The 17940-nt window shown below is 46.7% G+C and overlaps 1 protein-coding gene across 9 annotated transcripts in view; it reads right to left on the bottom strand.

Moving 5' to 3' along the window:
- The window catches only part of ARHGEF3 (Rho guanine nucleotide exchange factor 3), a 284680-nt gene that overhangs the window by 209984 nt on the left and 56756 nt on the right, over positions 1-17940 (bottom strand). Inside the window, exon 1 of one of the 9 annotated variants that reach the window (XM_023620242.2) lies at positions 14157-14238. The exons of 7 other annotated variants lie outside the window; for them this stretch is intronic. Coding sequence is in view for 1 of the 2 variants with exons in the window: in XM_005600538.3 (XP_005600595.1) it covers positions 267-271 (5 nt within the window). In the remaining variant the exon portion in view is untranslated. Of the gene's footprint in view, positions 1-266; positions 420-14156; positions 14239-17940 lie in introns of those variants that run through there. One more of the 9 variants, XM_005600538.3, reaches the window with a different exon arrangement.

The raw sequence follows: 17940 nt of genomic DNA, 5'->3' as shown, positions 1-17940 counted from the left end.
CCCACCTGCTGTCTGCAAAAGCAACGTTATTAGTTCGCCTTCCAGATCCTGGAAATTCAGTGTTATGGGAAATTATATTTCTTTTGGAGCAAAGGATGGTAATTTTTTCAGCACTGGCCTATAAACGCTTCCAAAGGAAAACAAAGAAACATAAGAAAATCTTCTAATACAAATACATGAATTTAAATTAAAATAGTCATGCACCTCGAAATGCACCACTGCTCTGGGACTGTCCTAGCTCACGGGGCAGCTAGAATAGCACGCACCTCATAGCAGGGCATGGTCCTCTGATGATATGATGTATTCACCGTTCCTGGAGCCCTGGACCAGGTCTCTGCCACCTTGGCTAGCCTCCAGGCATGTTCCACAGACATACAGGGTGGCCAGTGAGAGCTCAAGACCAGCTACTTTGTAAAAACAGATGAGGAAACCAAAATTCTGAGAGGAAGAGTGGGCGTGGGTGATGACACAGAGCTAAGAACAGTTGCATTCCTCCTGCCTCATCCCTCATGTGTTTCACAAACATTTCCTGAGTGCCACAGATACTAAATGCTGGTGAGAAAGTGAAATATGCAAACCTGGAACTTGCAAGCAAGTAGGAGGAGGGGTGCAGACCTTTAACAAATAACCAAGTAAATGAGCAAGATAACCATAGATGGTGATGGGGGTGAGCAAATGGGAAATAAAAGCAAGGGGCAGAAAGTTATTTCTGGTTTCCCAAGGCACACTCAGGAAAGGTCAGCCATTAAGTGCTGGGCAGTTACAAACGCCCCCAGGCTCTGTCAGGCGCAATTTATTAACAGATTGTATTGGGGCGCTGGAGTCGATGAGGGATGCGTGAATCACAAGCAGAGTGGATTAAATGTAAAAGAAACACACACACAAACTGGAGGCCTCCCCACTCCCTGAAACCTCAGCGCTAAGGCAGGAAGTGCGTGGTCTTTGGAGATGGACTGATCCCAGATTGGCTCTGCTTTAACCCTCAAAGGCTTCCCAATGCCCTTCGAGTCAATTCTCAGTTGCTTAAAGAGGCCTGCTGCCCCTAACCCTCCCCCAATAACTCCCCTTACACCCAGCTCACCCTCTCCCCTCCCCATCATACCTTCTCTGCTCACCACCCCTCACAGTGGTGGTGGTGGGGCTCCCTCACCTCCTACAGACCCTCAGGCCTTGGCTCAGCCCTCACTTCAAGGCGCTCTTCCCTGACCCTGTTCTGGCCCCACAGCACCCTGAGCCTCCCTTCCACACCACTCTTAGACTTACTCCAAGTCTGTTTCCCAGAATTCTAGACTGTGAGCCCTGTGACAGTGGACACCAATCCATCCTCCTGAAGACTGGATCCTCACCTCCTAGGGCAGCACCCAGGGCTGAGATGGACAGATGGGTCCCGAGGGTCCCGAGTCTCAGTTCCCACATCTGTAAAATTGGAGATAAGACCAACCTGCTAGAGGGGGATGACAGCATGCTCTGTCTTCCTGTCCGGCAGCCGGTATTTTATTTTATTAACTCATTTTTTAAAATACAATTTTACATACAGTTGAATTCACTTTTTGGTGTGCAGATGTGGGTTTTCACACTCAGGTGTATGACCACCCCTACAACGAAGACAGAGAGCTGTTCCATTACCCCTGAAAAAGTCCCTCACGCTGCCCCTTTGTAGTCAGCCCCTCCTCGCCAACCCAGTTCCTCGCAACCGTTGATCTGCTTCCTGTTCCTACAGTTTTGCCTTTTCTGAAATGTCATGTCAGTGGGATCATACAGCAAGTAGTCTCTTATGTCTGACTTCTTCCACTCAGCGCAGCGCACTGAGATTCGTGCACGGTGCTGTGTGTATCAGTGGTGCATTCCTTTTTATTGTCTGCTCTCTGAAGGAAATCTCTTCACTCAGGAACAGGGTCACAAAAATAACAATGGACCTGCTGCCTTCTACATCCCCTGATAATTTAACCACCAGCTTTCTAGAACTAATTCCAGCTTGAGAAGGAAAGGTGAACCAGGAGTCAAAGGTCCCCCTTCCTGGCTGTGTCTGTAACCTGAATTCCTCTGAGATCCCTGCCAGCATCCCCACCGCCCCACCACCCCCACCTCCCACCCCAACTCAGTCTCTCTCTGAGGTCACTCATTTGTAAAATGGCCAACAATACGCACGCAGCCTTCCTCAAAGAAGATACCAGCGGCTCTGGGTTGTTGACTCAGAAAGTGGACTGCCATTCGGGAATCAAGAGGCAGGACTGGATATCAGGAGATGGCTGACAACCTGGGACGGCTGTTTCAGGGCAGCAGTGGGGGTGGTAGTCAGCTGGCCAAGCTCTAGGGGAGGAGTGAGAGGGTGATGAAGAAGTGGAAGCAGAAGAGAGGATGAACTCTCTTGAGAATGTTGGGAAGAAAATTAAAGAGAAAGATAGGATAGTGACGGTGGTCATAATATTAATAATAATAAATAATCATAAAGGCCCAGGGATAGTGAATTCTTACTCTGGACGAGGTGATGTTTCAAAGGGGTGTGCCATTGTCTCACATAATCTACACAACAACTTCAGATGAGGGAGCTGGGGCACAAGGAGAGTACACAGAGTGCTAGCAGGCCGGGGAGCTGAGCTTGGACTCCAGGGCTCCCCCTCTTAACTTCGCCACCATACCAGCGTTTGGCTGAGCTGCTGGCAATGTGGAGGCTTAGCAGAACCGGGGAAGGAAGTGTCTGGCACAGGAAGGACAAAGTCACTGGAAAGAGAGCCAGAAGATGAAGGGACCCAGGGGACATGGGTGGATAATGCTCCTGGGCATGCCCTAAGCTACAAGCTGCTACACTGGAGGTTTGCTCTGTTCTTCTCAGCAGCAGAACCCAAGTGTCAAACGCAATCATACTCAAAACCCAAGACATAAACCTGGTGGAAGCAGAGTCACTCTAGTTAAAGGGAAGGAGGGAGAGGAGCCAGACTCACCAACCTCCCCCTGCCCCCTCACCTCCATCCCAGTGGCCACTAAGGAAGGGACCTTCCAAGGAATGTGGGACTCCTTAGGGCCTCCATTCTCAGATGTATGCTCCCTAAGGGCTCTCCCTTCCTTTCTCCTCCCTTCCCTGTCCCTCCCTTCCTTTTCCTTCCCTTCCCTTCCCTTCTTTCTTCTAGCTTTCCAGTATTCAAATAATAACACATTCAAAACTAAAATTAGCCCGAGAGGCACTGTGTCTTGTGTCTGCATCACATTGTCCAGCATGTAATTGGGATTCAACAATGGGTGATGGACAGGTCTGGGCAACACCTATGCAGGGTCAAATCTGGATCCTCCTTCACCAGTTAAGTGACCCTCAGCAAGTGTCTGGCCCTCACAAAGCCTCAGAAGCCCCACAGTTCCCCTACCTCTTGGGATTAAGAGGCTTAAATAAGCAGATGCTCATAAGAGTACTTAGCACAGTGCTCAGCAAATGGTAAGAGCACGTTAAATGTTACCCATCGTTATTATTAACAGCATCGATAGGATTAAAAGTATGTTGGGGAAAAACAAAGAATCCACTGGAAGGAATTAAAATGTCCCTATAGGAAGCACAGGCTCTGCGTATCCCAATGTTATTCCCTCCTAGGACTGGCCAGTGAACGCTCCGTCTCTTTCATTTTTGTACCAATGGGAGGAGGGCCCTGGACCATGGAGGTGTGAAGGTCACAAGTTTGACAAGCAGGGCTCATCTGGAGCCAAGTATTTATTAATTGGTGTTTATGCAACACTTCATGCCCATCTGGCCCCGTTTCTGTCTGAACCTGTGCTCCAAAAACCTTGGAGAATGCATCTCCTTCTTATGACTTTTCTAAGGCTTTGGATGCTCAGACAACAGGACATGCGGATGTTAAAATAATAGCACAGACATTAGGGCTCTAAAAAGGGAAAGCCCCCTCGTTGAGAACTCAGCGTTAAATAGCTGGAAGTAAATTCCTGCCTCCACAAGAGAACAAGTCCAAGGAGAAAGACACTATTGAGTGTGAGTGAAGAGTGTCCCCTGCTGGCCAGCATTAGAAAACCTCGGCTCATGATCTCATCCACCTAGCGGATGGGGTTGGGGAGAGCTCCAGTTCTGCTGCCTTGAGGCAAGACTCAAATACTTTCTGTAGTTTTTTTTTTTTTTTAATCTGAACTGCAAAAAAAAAGGCTTCCTTTCCTAAAGGGAGAAGAGCTGAGAGAAAGGACAAGGTCATAGAGCATTTTATTCCACTCATCACTTATGTTTTTCTTGCTGAAGCACTTAAATGTCACCTAAAAAGGTCCCTATGAATGCTACGGCATGAACTCTGCATCATAGAATTTGGGGAACTTGACCAAGACCAAGTGTCTGTAGGTGGCCCACAGCACTGTCCCATTTGCATCCATAGACAGACACCCTTCCTCAAAGCTGCCTGCTTCCTCCCAGAAAACCCCACCAGGTCTGCACACAGGGACAATGAGATCCCAGTGGCTGAAAGGGCAGGTCAATCCTGGATCAAACCCAAACTCTGGATGGCCTGCTCTGGTATCTTGGAACCTTGGGACAAGGCCCCCATTTCAAGACCAGAACACAGCTTGTGTGGATTCCTGCAAGGCTGCTCCCCACAGCTGGGGCCCCCTATGACTTCAGTCTCCGACCCTCGCACCATCCCCGTGCTGCTCCCTAGGAACAACTCTGACCTCAGGGGTAAGTTCTAACCCTCCTGGCTCTGTGCTCCCTCCGATTTATGTACCAGAGCCAACCCAGCCAAGCTTCAACCCCAGTACGTCACCTCACAGCTGTGTGAACGTCCCTAATGGGCCTCCTTCTCTGTAACCAGGAGAGCTGCCATTTACTGAAAGCCCACTAACTGCCAGAAACTCGATTGTACACCACTTCAAATGCATCCTCATGACATGCTAGGAGGTGCTCTTCTTCCTGAATCATGGGCGAGAACTGTTTAAAATCTGAGGCTACTCTTGTCCACTGGCTAAGAAAAGACTGCCCCATCCGCCATCTTCTTCCCTCCATCATGCGTCTGAGTTAATCAGTTTCCATTACGCAAACTGAGTTAATCAGAGGGGAGAGAAGCAAGGATAGGGAGAAAAGGGAATACCAGGGGTCGGGGAGAAGAGAGAAGTCTTCTGGAGCAGAGTGAATGGAAGGAGAATTGAAGTGGAGTCTGGGGAAGGGTGGAGAGAGGTCTTAGGGTGCCCTCTGAGGGGTAAACATGGGATACACTGTGTGGACCAAAGGCCTCCCGCAGTGAATCGCCCCTAGTAGCTGATGCCAGAAGTACCAGTTCCTTTCCTTCCCTCCTTTGTCCTAATCACTGAGTTCTCCCTGGTTCTTGAGACCCTATTCTCAATGCTGGATTCCTGATGTGTCCTTTATTGCCCCAAGTCCTGTTTGGGTAACTGTCCTACTACCCTAGTCTCCCCCAGGTCCACACACAGCTGGCATTCTGACCCCAAACCCATCCAGTGGGATGATGGAGGCTTGACTGCCTAATGGACGGTGTTCCCGGTATTGACACCCAGCCCTATATGTGCCTGAGGAGCCAGCCTGCTCCCCATGTGTTCACTCATTCAACAAACAGTCACTCGCTTCTACTTTGTGCGAAGCACTGTGCACAAAGGTATAATGCTGTTTAAAAAAACTATCCCAAACTAGGAAATAAAGTATGACTTTTCAAAGTTATCTACAGGGAGGGTAATTTTGTTTGACTTAGTATTTGCTTTTGATTAGGGCCCAGACTCTGTAAAGTTAGGATGTTAACTTGTAAAAGATTGATAAGCTACAAATAATTTCTATCAAGTATGAAAGATAACTCCTAAGGTTACAGGATTATTTTCCTGTAAGACTTTAACAGTTTTATATCTAAGTTTGCAGACTTATCTCAACATTCTTTTCTCCAAATTTTTCCATGAATACCCACATATAAATGCAAATATATGTATATACATACATATATATATACACACAAAGGAGAGAGTACGTATACATATATATATACACATAGGCACATATATACACACACTTATATACATACACACACACATACATATATATATCATCTATGTGTGCCTGGATAGTTCTCAGAATCCTTTTCCTCATCCTTCTAGTTCTCTCATTAATGAGTTAAATAGATATTTTATCCAGGCTAAGTATATATTTGTACAAGGGTTAAGGAAGGTTTTCAGAGAAAAGTGGACCTTTGCATGAGATCTGTGAGATCTGAAGAATGATAGAGGGAAGAGCATCCCAGGCAGAGGTGGCAGTATGTGCAAAGACCCTCTGGTAAGGAGTATAGCACACTGGAGAAGCGGAAAGAGAGTCGTGTGACCTCCAGCACCTGAGACCATGCCTTTCAACCAACACTTGTTGTACCAACATCATGACATGACTCTCAAGATGACATGACTCCTGCTTGTCCCAGCCACATGCAGTAGTTGTGTCCTAAGAAAACAGAACTGGCTCCAGAGGGTGGGAGAAGAACTGTATTCCCTGGATCATGTGGCTATAACTCCATGTCACCCTTCTCTAGTACTCAGAGAGGAGCCTTGTAAAAGACAGTTGGGAAGGTCCCAGTTCTCGAGAGGGAGGAGACACCTCTGCTCTGGACTACACGCCCAGCTGCCAGCTTCCACACACAGCACAGAGGAGAATCATCATCCTTGGGCATCAGCGGCTCAGTGTCAGGCCCTCTGTCAACCCCAGTGCCATCTGTGGCTTGGTCCAGCTCCACAGTCTGTTCATTCACCATGAAAACATGGCATAAACACCTGCTCAAGCAGGCTTGTTAAACAGTACAGTAGGAAGACAATCTCTGCACATTTCCACCTAAAATATCGCCCTTCCCTCAAGTCTTTCAAGGTCCTCCTTAGAATAGAGGTTCTCTCTCTCTCTCTCATCACATAGAGAGCACTAGCCCTGGGAGCAGAAAGCCCCAGCCAGAGGCTGGTCATTAACCATGTGACTTCGGACAAGTACTTAACCTGCCTGAGCCTCAGTGGCCTCATCTGGAAGGGAAAATATTCATTTTTCATTAAAAGGCTCAGTGATTATGAAGACAAGCACATTATAGATTACAAAACATAATATAAATGTGTGTTATTTCCTTAGTTATGATTATCAGATGCTATTTTTAAAAAATATCACAAGGCTTTGTTAAGTAAACAGTACAACTCTATGTGAAACTTGGGCAAAATTTCCATATAAAAATGCAAAGCCAAAAACAACAAACAGACAAAAACATGGCATGAAAGGTACAGTCATGCACTGCATAACATTTTGGTCAATGATGGACCACATATACAACAGTGGTCCCCTAGGACGACTACCATATAGCCTAGGAGTGTAGTAGGCCACACCACTAGGTTTGTGTAAGTGCACTCTACGAGGTTCCCACAATGACGAAATTGCCTAACGATCATATCTCATAACATATCCCTGTCATTAAGCGACATATGACTGTATGACTATACAAGCTCTAGGAACAGAAGGCTAGCAGGCGCGTTTCTGGAGTCATGCTGTGTCAGGCACTCTGCTGGGCACTCACCTGCTTCAGCTCAGGCATTAAAACAGTAACTTACAGAGAATTTAAGTCCACTTTGTCAACATGTTACGGCTGTTTTCGAAACAGCTCACTTTGTGGAGAATATGAGTATTTCTCTAAAATTACTTGCCAGAGAGGGAAAAGAGCTTCAACAGCCCCTTTCATTTCACAGAAGAGTTCACATTCTTCCATTACTATGTTCCTTAATTGTCTCAAGATACTAGCACTCATATGGACCTTTTAATATGGATCTTTTAATATTTTTCTTGTTAGACCTGTAACAATACACAGTACATCTTAAATATGTCACACATTCTCCTGACTCCAGGATAATAGAAGAAAACAGAATACGTAGCAGGAAAGATGGCTGATACACAGCATCAGTTCTCAGCCCCACGTTTGTAACACCTCAGCATATTCACTGTATCAAAGAGTAACGTGAAATGCTAAAAACTAAAAATAAAATCTTTCAGACATATCAATTTATTTTAACTCACTTTATATGTCCTGCTGCTCCTTTAGGAATGGGTTGAATGGGCATCCTAAGATCAAAGAGTGAGGATCACTGTGGCATCTAGCACATAGGTGACATAAGAATTACTTTTTGAATCAATGAACCTCAAAGTGCTTGGCATTGAAAAGAGGTGTTCAAGAGTCTGCCACTAGGGGGCAAAAGAGAGTAAAATTTCAGCACATAAATTTTTTTTAAACTGATCTCAATTTGAGATTCCAGCAGAGAGAAACCTAAAAAATATCAGTTGAATCTAAAATTGGACATTTAAAGGTTTTCTGGTAAAACTCTGATGAAACTTTCAGGGCTGACCTAAGAGCTCTGAGGACCCCTTTAGTCCAGGCACTGAGGACCTCTGTTTAAAATGGAAATAGGTTACCAGGACTGGATGACATACTAATACTCACCAACCATTAACTGCCACATGTGACGAGAAGTAACTCATCAGCTGAGCCAGCAAAGGGCCAGACCTGGGGGATGGGGCCCAGGCTGGGTGAGTTTCAATTGAGAGGAGAAGAGGACACAGGTGCAGGTACCCTCTATGTACAGGCCCGAGAGAGCTCCTCTCATCCTCATCGTTGTCCCGTAGCCCTATTCTGTAGATCTAGAAACGAGGGCTCCCTAGTTAAGGGAGAGACTCTTGATGAATGGCATCACCATCTCCCCCACACCCACTCTGGACCCTGGGAAGTCCACAGAGACCCCTCCTGCTCCCTCACTTCTGCATCGATTTTGCTTCAGACCCTTCCTCCCCAATCTGGTCCCCTATCGTAGCTCCCCCTGCACACTGCAACCAGCAGGAAGCTGTTAAATCTCAAATACAGTCATTCCTTCTTCATCCATGCCTGCATCCCATTTCAAATCTTTGAAAGGTTCCATTCCTCTTATGGAATAAAATCCAGGATAAAAAGTACAATTAGGTAGACCCTGTAACCACTACACCTGTCCCCACCCCACCTATCTCTGGACCTATTTCCTGGGATCACCCCAGCATCCCCATACCAAGCCTCCAGCCCTACATACGAGACCCCCCCACACACACACACAACACCATTTAGGCCTATGATGCTTGTTTCTCTTTGAGCCGCTGAGCCTCTGAAGACCCAGCCCCCATGCCACGTTTTCTGAGAAGCCTTCCTGACCCCCACAACCTCCCTAAGGATAGACCATTCCCCCTGTGGCCCCCCCAAAACTCAGTTGAGACTGCTAGGCTGTCCATCCATATGACCTGTGGGGAGTTCCTTCAGGGCAGGGTCCATGTTTGGTCATTTCTGCCCAGTCCATGGCCTCAGGACACTGGCTTCTTGGAAGGAGATGCTATCAAGAGGAAGAGCAGGTCATGGTGGATGGGAAGCGATGCCAAAAACAAACTCTGCCCCCTGACAGCCTAGCGGCGGGCTTGTCTGAGCAAGAAGGACAGGGCAAGAGTGGGGTCTGGCAGCCTCTCCATAAACAGGGCTGACTCCACACAGAGCCTACCCCAGGCAGGTTGTCACAGGAACTGAGTGGAGCTGTTTGTGGGGGCTTTTTCCACAGCCACATATGCCTTTGGCCTGTTCAACAGAGAGGGATAGCCTGGGAGTAAAACAAGAGGCCCCAGCAGGAGCTGGTGGATGCAGGGTAAATGATCCTAGCTTCCCCTCTGCACCCCCACCCCATTGCCCTGTCTTGTCACTTCCCTGTAATTACCAGCAAACCCAAAGGGCTTTATATTTTCACTCCTCCAGGGGATCCATGTTCCAACTTGGAATTCCTGGAGGATGCTTGTAACTTGTAAAACTTTCACATTTCAAAAAGTCATGCTCCTTACAAACTTGTATACAGTTGAAAGTAACTTTGCGTGCTGGCTCTTCCGGCCCCTGTTTCCTCTTTTGCAAAACGAGGCAGGCGAGCCTTAGTTACCTTTGATGTCCCCAGTCTACGGCGTTTGGTGTTCGGTGCGGTTTTCAAGGCTCTCGAGTTATTTATGCAAACGCCAAATCAGTCACAGCGCTGCTGCTCACATTCCAGTGACAAATTTCCACAGTCAGCCAAGGCTTCCCGCACACGGACAATTGAAAAACAACTACCCCTTCATTCAACTCACAGAACCACACAAAAGAAAAGGAGCCAAACACTCTCGGCACAAAAAAACCCCAGTGAAATCAAACAGAGGGAGGCCCTCCACTCAATCATTTGGCGAGGCTGTTACTTGGTAACAGATACTGTTCAATATTTACAAATATTAACGCCCATTAAATATGACCAGGAAGGTGACTTGGCTCCTTCTCTTCCTGGTCATCCCGCCTTTTTTTCTTTCCCTCGCTGCAGCCAAGAGCAACACTGGCTCGACCCTGGTTCACTTCCCTGCTTTCCTTGCTGCGGGGCTCCCTGGAGCAAACACCATGTCCAGGGCTCTCTGACGGTGCCGTGAGACACAGCTGAGTCCCCGGGCTAAGGCCTGCGGTCCCCAGGGACCATGCAGACCATTCCTTCGGCCATCATCCCCAACACCAGCAGAAAGCCAGGCAGCCAGCCACTTGGGTTTTCTTGGTTTGGCTTTTAACTCAAGCTATTTCAAGGAATGGCCAGTTCAAATACGGCTTGCCTTCACCCTTCCCCCCATTGTGGAAGTGGTTGTCGGAATCCAGAGGAAGCTATGTCCCTATGTTTACACTCAAGGGCACACACAGAGTCTGATCCTCAGCAGATACTGTGAAACAGACCCACGTACACGTTTAAGCATGTTTCCCTGAGGCCTCATGTTGCTGAATGTACATCTATATGGAGAACCTCATCGAGCTTTATTATTCAGAAGTCGTCAGAACTGACTTCTTGATTATTTACGGCTGGACTGGAGCTTTGCATAGCTCAGCCAACAGATTAAGTACAAGAATTTTAAAGAGTTCTTTTTAATAAAAATTCTTAATCAAAGACATTTAACTTATCACAAATCATTCCTGCCCCCTCATCAAATAAATTACTTTGAAAAATACCATTAATTCCAAAAATAATCTCCATCTGATGGGAAGAAGTATTTTCAGGTTGTATTGCCCCTTCTCAAGTTAATTAAAAATAACATGTCTTAGGGCCGGCCTGGTGGCACAGTGGTTAAGTTTGTGCACTCTGCTTTGGTGGCCTGGGGTTTGTGATTTCAGCTCCCAGGCATGGACTTACACACCGCTCATCAAGCCATGCTGTGGCGGTGTCCCACATACAAAATAGAGGAAGACTGGCACAGATGTTAGCTCAGCGCCAATCTTCCTTACCAAAACAAAACAAAACAAAACACCAAAAACAAGTCTTTATTGAAGAGAACATAACATGCATGTAAACAACAACGAAGAGATCACTAGGTGTGGTATGCTTAATCCTTAGTACACAAGTCCTGCTCTGCTCCATGAGTTTGAACCCCAACTCTGCCATGCACTAGCTGTGTGGCCTTGGGCAAATGACTTAACCCCTCTAAGCCTCTGCTTCCTTGGCCATCAAAGGTGGCTAATAAGCAGCATTTGTGTCATAAGCTGGTAGTGAGAAGTCAATGAGAAAATCCTGCCAAATGCTTAGCCCAGTGCCTGGCCTATGGTAACATTTCAATAAATGTTAGCTGTTGTGATTGTGAACATTATTATTATTTCCCCACAAAAAGCATCCTGCATATCTTCAGAAACAACTTCTTGGTGTATTGCATACACTCTTGCAATGGCCAGTTAGTGGCAGATTTGTAGTAAAGCCCAGGGTGGGGCCATCTTTTTCTTAAAAAGGACCTCCCCCAACTTATGGGGTGCTGCAGGCCCCACAAAACCTGGGATCCTTCCCTGATTACAGGTGACAACTGATGCTCACTCTGTTACATCCCTCCATGATTACATGCCTCCCCCCATCTCCCCTCTGAATGTGAGGTTGATCCCTCCCATTTGTATTTGTACCTTTCTTTGAAACTACGAGCAATAGTGTTTCTGCATGTAAACTTTATATAAATGGGATTATACTATGTTATACTTAACCTTCTGCAATTTTATGTTTGATATTTTGGAGATTTATCCACATTGATACATGCAGGTCATAAGTGCTCTACTGTCCTTGATCATATGGACAGATAGCAATTTACTTGTGCATTCTCCCGCTGATGGATATTTAGGGCATTTACAGTTTTTCACCATTACAAACAATGCTGTGATAAACACACAGTCATCCTTGTTCAGACCTCCATGGGGACCTGCGCCAGCCCATTTCTCTAGGGAATCATGGTTAGATGCATCCCTTTGTCCTCAGCAACAGAACCCAACACGTTCCTAGGTTACGATTCCACATTCTCACCTTCCCAGACCTCCCTGCAGCTACAGGAGGACACAGACTTCGGTTCTGACCAAAGACGTAGACAGAAACCTGCTGAGGATTCCTGAAGGCCTTGGCTTCCCTGATATAGTGCTAGCCTTCCCTTCTCCTTCCTCCTCTGCTGGAACATGGACCTGAGGGCAGGAGATGAGCAGCCATGATGTGAACATAAGGACAAAGCTTCACCAAGGGGAGGATGAAGTGAAAAAAAACTTCAATTGTAGCCAATTGGATTATTTAGGTGCTAAATGAACCTTTTCCTACACTTCAGCACTATTTATTATCATTCTACAAAGGAATAGAATGTATTTCCCCCACAAAAGATGAGCTAGTCTTGTAATCTTATATCCTAAAACCCAAAGTGAGATTCTTAAATTAGAAATACATATATATATATATATATATATATTTACTATAACAACAAGACTTTTCGTTCTTAAGCATCAATAGTCAGAACAACAAAACTGGAAAATGGAACATATATCCAAACACTTTCAGAGTGCTTATTAAGAATAAGATAGTGATAATGCCAATAGATGATACTCGAAATGCACTTACTATGTGCCAGGCCCTGTTCTGAGCACTTCACATACATTCCTTCAATGAAGTCTCAGAAGAAGGGGAAGCAGTATTACTATCCCCACATTAGATGAGGAGGCTCCTTAAAGTGATGTTAAGTAACGCCAACATGACAAAGCTGGGGAGGGGCAGAGCCAGGATCTGTGACCTTAGAACTACAGGGAAGGTGTCAGTGCGGCAGGGTGAAGAATGGCCCCCTAAAGAGGTCCACGTCCTAATTTTTCAGAACCTGTGAATATCTTACCTTCTGTGGCAAAAGGAACCTTGCAGCTGTGATTAAGTTAAGGCTCTTGAGATGGGGAGATTATCCGGGACTAGCTGGGTGGACCCAATGTGATCAAAAGGCCCCTATAAGAGGGAGACTGGAGGGTCAGGGCAGTAGATGTGATGATGGAAGCAGAGGTTGGAACGATACAAGGACGGAGACTACGAGCCAAGGAATACAGGTGGCCTCTAGAAGCTGGAAAAGGCAAAGAAATGGATTCTCCCCTAGAGCCTCCAGAAGGGGCCAAGACTTGACTTTAACCCGGTGAGACTGATTTAGACTTCTGTAATTATAAAATAACGTGTGCTGTTTGAAACCACTAAGTTTGTGGTAAGGCGTTACAGCAGCCATAGGAAACCAACATAGTCGATAGCTCTGACCCACTGCGCCTGTACTCCTTGCCCTTAAGAAGCTCATTCACCCAGAGAGCAAGACACACACGCCACCACCTGTTCCTAAAGCTGGATAGAATAAGGGCCACAAAAGCCCCACAACTAAGTGCTGTGGACTCCTGGGAAAAAGTGTTTGGTCCAAACATGTGGGCCCCTGACCATCCCAGCAAAATTTCATTGTCACCTACAACTGGTTACAAAACCCAGGGAGATAATGATGGTCTGGAGCCACTTACTAATGGACTTTTCAGTGGATTCTTTTTCCAATGGATCCACCCTGATAATGTTTCCAATTTGTAAGAAACAAACCCTTGGCAAGGGAAAAGGCAACGCCCTCGGAGCTTCCTTCCTGGAACCCTTCAGTAGCTGGTCTGGATTTACCAGCCAGGTCTTCTTCCCGTTCCCTTCAACTGGGCCCCTGCGCCTCAGACAGCTGATGCCTGACATTTCCTTTTTCTCTGGCCAAAATCAGGCACGTGAACAGATTATTCTAATGTAAGAGAGGCAGCATTATCTCCAACCTACAGATCCCCTTTCAAGTAACTGCCTCTCACAGGCACCAATCCCCCATGACATCTTACCTCACCCAGTCCAAGCAAACTGAGATTTCATCACAAGCTGGGGAACGGCACAGTCCCTGCAATCTGAAAGAAGTGAGGATGCAAAAAAGGAATGGATCCCCTCTTTATAAGATGTTTTCTTAAAATTCACAAAGGAGCCCAGCCCTTCCTAAAATGTAGACTGCATAAGGCCAAAATTGTAAGCTATACCGTTAGGTAAAAGAGATGGTGCTCCGGCTGAGCGCCTCATATGTGAAACACACACAGCTTCAGAACGTGGGAGATGGGAACGTGCAGGATTAACTAAAGAGAAGTGACAATCAGTATTTACTGGGTATTTAATCTTGATTATCATAACAATCCTACATCATAGGTACTAACATCAACCCCATTTGACAGATGAGGAAACCGAGGCAGAGTGTTAAGTAACTTGCTCACAACTGCGGTCAGTAAGCAGCACAGCAGAAGGAGGGCTCAGGGAGGCAAATGATGACTTCAACAGTTAAAGTGTCTGCTGTAACCCACCTGCCACCTAAGTACCACCTGTCCCCACCCTCACACAGTCAAATGGGACAACAAGGGCGAAAGGAGTGCTACCAATGAGAACTATATTTACTGCACAAGAGGGAGACCTCGACATGAATCAAGAGGCACAGGGACACCATCAAATCAAGTCCAGCATTCCAACTGCTCCTCTGACTATCCCTCTTGTCCCTTCAGCTGTGTCCACAGCCCTTACTCATCCACGTCTGGCAGCAGAGGCTAAAGATCTGGAGCTGTAAACCGTCCCTTGAAGGAATGAGAGCCTCACCTTCATGAGGCTCCGTTCCCTAATATGGAAAAGGCAAAGAATAATGTTTGTCATGGGCCCAGCACGGGGCCTGCTCATTCTACCATAACTTGGCACATAAACGGGCTTCAGGGCCTGGAATAAAAATAAACCCTCAGACTTACTTGCTAAACACTCTCTAGTGTACAGAGTTTTTTACATATATCATCTTGTTTTAGAGAAATTTCTTGTTAGGATATGGTAAGCACACATCAAGAGAGACAAATGCACAACAGATAGGCTTCACCCCAATAATTAACTTACCTGTAACACTGTGCACACATGAAGACCGATTACCCCATAACTGTCAAGTCATCCCTAGCACCTGGCACACAGTTGGTGCTTAATAAATGTTGAATGAATACTGAATAAACAGGAACCACTTTTAACAGGATCTGCCACTTTCCTTGCTCCCTTGAGCTACACAAAGCAAATGTATATATATAGAAACCATCCCAGCCACAAATTCAAGTAACGTGAGAGCGAATCATTGAGAGGCCCAGCTATGTCCACACCTGCCGGGGGAGCTCCCAGCTGTTGGTGTCAAGGGCCAGAGTGAAGTACGGACGTGGAACCTCCACACCAACAAGACAGATTTCAGTTGTTTTTAAACAAACCATCAAAGCGGCTAATGGCTCCCCCAAAGAAACCCCACACCTTCGGCCAGGAGACAAGGAACTCATTAGGCGGAACTGCATCCTCCCGTCTCCACTGTCAACAGACATCATCCAGGCCATCAGAAAACAGCTCCCAGGAGCTCACATGCTGACAGGCGGCATCCGGGGATGATCAGATTTCTATCAGTAATGACACATGGCATTTCTCTCTGGCTCCAATTCAGGATCCCACTCCACCCACCAACCGGCAGCTCTCAGTTTTTAATCCTTCCTGAACAATCAGGCTTTTAAGAAAATAGTCGTGGATCAGTGGCACCCACAGCATCACAACACAATTGCAAGTTCAGGGTACTGCCTGTCCTTGGCAGCCCCCTAAACATGGTGTGCTTTCTCATACCTACCTGCTCTCGAGGAGGAGCCCAAAACTCCTCTCTGCCCCAGCCAAAGAAGCGACATTGTCCTCAGACCCTCAGTACCACAAGAACCTCCTGAAACTCAGAGGACAACCCTCCCTGGCTGTCTTCCCTCAGCTTTATGGCACCACCCTGGTTAGGACTCTAAGTTCGAAACCACTGACCCAATGTGCCGATGATTCTGTTTATACAAAGTTAGAAGTCAGGAGAGTGGTCCCCCCCAATGGAGGGGCCATGGGGAAGGCTTCTGGGGCATCTGTCAGGCTGTGTTTCTTGATCTGGGGGCTGATTGCCAAGGTGTGTTCAGTGTGTGAAAACCCAGAGAGCTGTATGGTTATTTGCAGACTTTTCTGCGTGTATGTTATTCATCTATGAGGAGTTAATAAATAAACTGCTGATTCATATGAATTCTCAGTTTGTTCTGGAACTTTAGGGGTTGGAGCTAGGGGTCAATTACGCCATATTTCAGCCACATAAATCACAGACTTTCTTTCTCAACAGCCTGAAAAACCAGTCATTCCTGCTGTTGAGAGCCATAGATCGCACTGGTTTCAGAAACACGTCCAACAGCCCTGAAGAAAAGGCAGCCACAAAAGAGCTGCCACTGCCATATGCCTCCTGCTGAAGCTGAGCTAGAACCAATTTTGTTTGTTCCAAGACTGGGCTTGGAAAGTGCTCACTTGGCCTTCCAGATGAAAACAGGCAGCCAGCACAGTTTTCTGCAGAGCCTCCTATTTTTAAAAATTGCCTGGCTGCCCGCAGGGGATGGATGCTTTGACTGTAACACACATTGTTTCTTGAAAACAGAGGCCATGCCTGCAGCGCCTGCCCCACCCTCCACTTTCACCTCCTCACTTAGCCTCCTCCTAGCTGGCCAGGGTCGGGTGTGTTCCCAGAACTTTGCTGCTCATGAGTCACCCTCCTGGGGCCTGATGGCTGCTCCTGGATCCTGGTCAATTTCCTGCAAGAGACTGGCTTTGGTGTTTGGGATTCACACTGTAATAACTTGCAAAAGTAAAACTTCCCTCCTTTTTACAAGCAGACTGAGCAGCACATGAGTACACAAGGCTCGAGGCCCTCCCCTCCCCTCCTGCATGGCAGCAAACATTCATTTCTGAGCCCCTTGGTCAGAGAGTCATCTGGCCACACCAGCCGTTTCACAAAGGTGAATTTCTCATCACCTTATCCCAGTAGGTTGCTCTGCTGGGCAGCTGGGGTTTGATGCCATGGTCCAGAAGTAACCTGGTCTTTTATGGCCAAAGGACAAGGCAGAACTGGCCTGACACCACGGGAATTATCCCAGCCTACTTTGTGCAGGCTAAGATCTCCAAAATATTTTAAACTACATAGATTCTTGGGCAGAAAATTCTCTGTTGAGCCCCAACGGATTTACTTTCCTAGAACAGATCAAACTTCAGCAAAATTGAATCCGTGCACTTGTCAGTATAATGAATCCAACGAGGTGGCTCTGCCAAGAACAGCCTCTTCTGGGAACGTGTGAGCATCCCCGAGTCAACAGGGAATGGAGGCCACGCTCACGCTTCCTGGGGCTCCTTCCTCCTGCTGTCACTCTGCTAGTTCCACAGCAGAGTTTGGATGACCCTGACATCTGCAATAAAACTCCACTCATCAGCCCTCTTGGAAGCCAAACAGAAACACACTGTCCAGATGGAACTGGAAAAAAGAGACTGCGATGGGAGGCATGGGGATCTAGGTTCAAATCCAGCTCTGGGATCAGGGACAAGCCACTTCTCTCTGGACCTCGGTTTCCTCATCTCTAAACCCCAAAGGCACAAGCACAGCATCTCACAAGTCCCTCGCAAGCTGGTGGCTTTTCAACTCCAGCCCAGTGACGTGCCTAAAAAACTTTTTTCCAATGAGTTGCAAACATTTCAAAATCTAGAGTGCTCTCATGAGAATTTAGAGATTTTATGTTAAACTCCTGA

Source organism: Equus caballus, chromosome 16, assembly GCF_041296265.1.
Source record: "Equus caballus isolate H_3958 breed thoroughbred chromosome 16, TB-T2T, whole genome shotgun sequence".
NCBI lineage: Eukaryota > Metazoa > Chordata > Mammalia > Perissodactyla > Equidae > Equus > Equus caballus.
The sequence above is the reverse complement of the archived record's forward strand: the minus strand, read 5'-3'. Positions and strand labels throughout refer to the sequence as shown.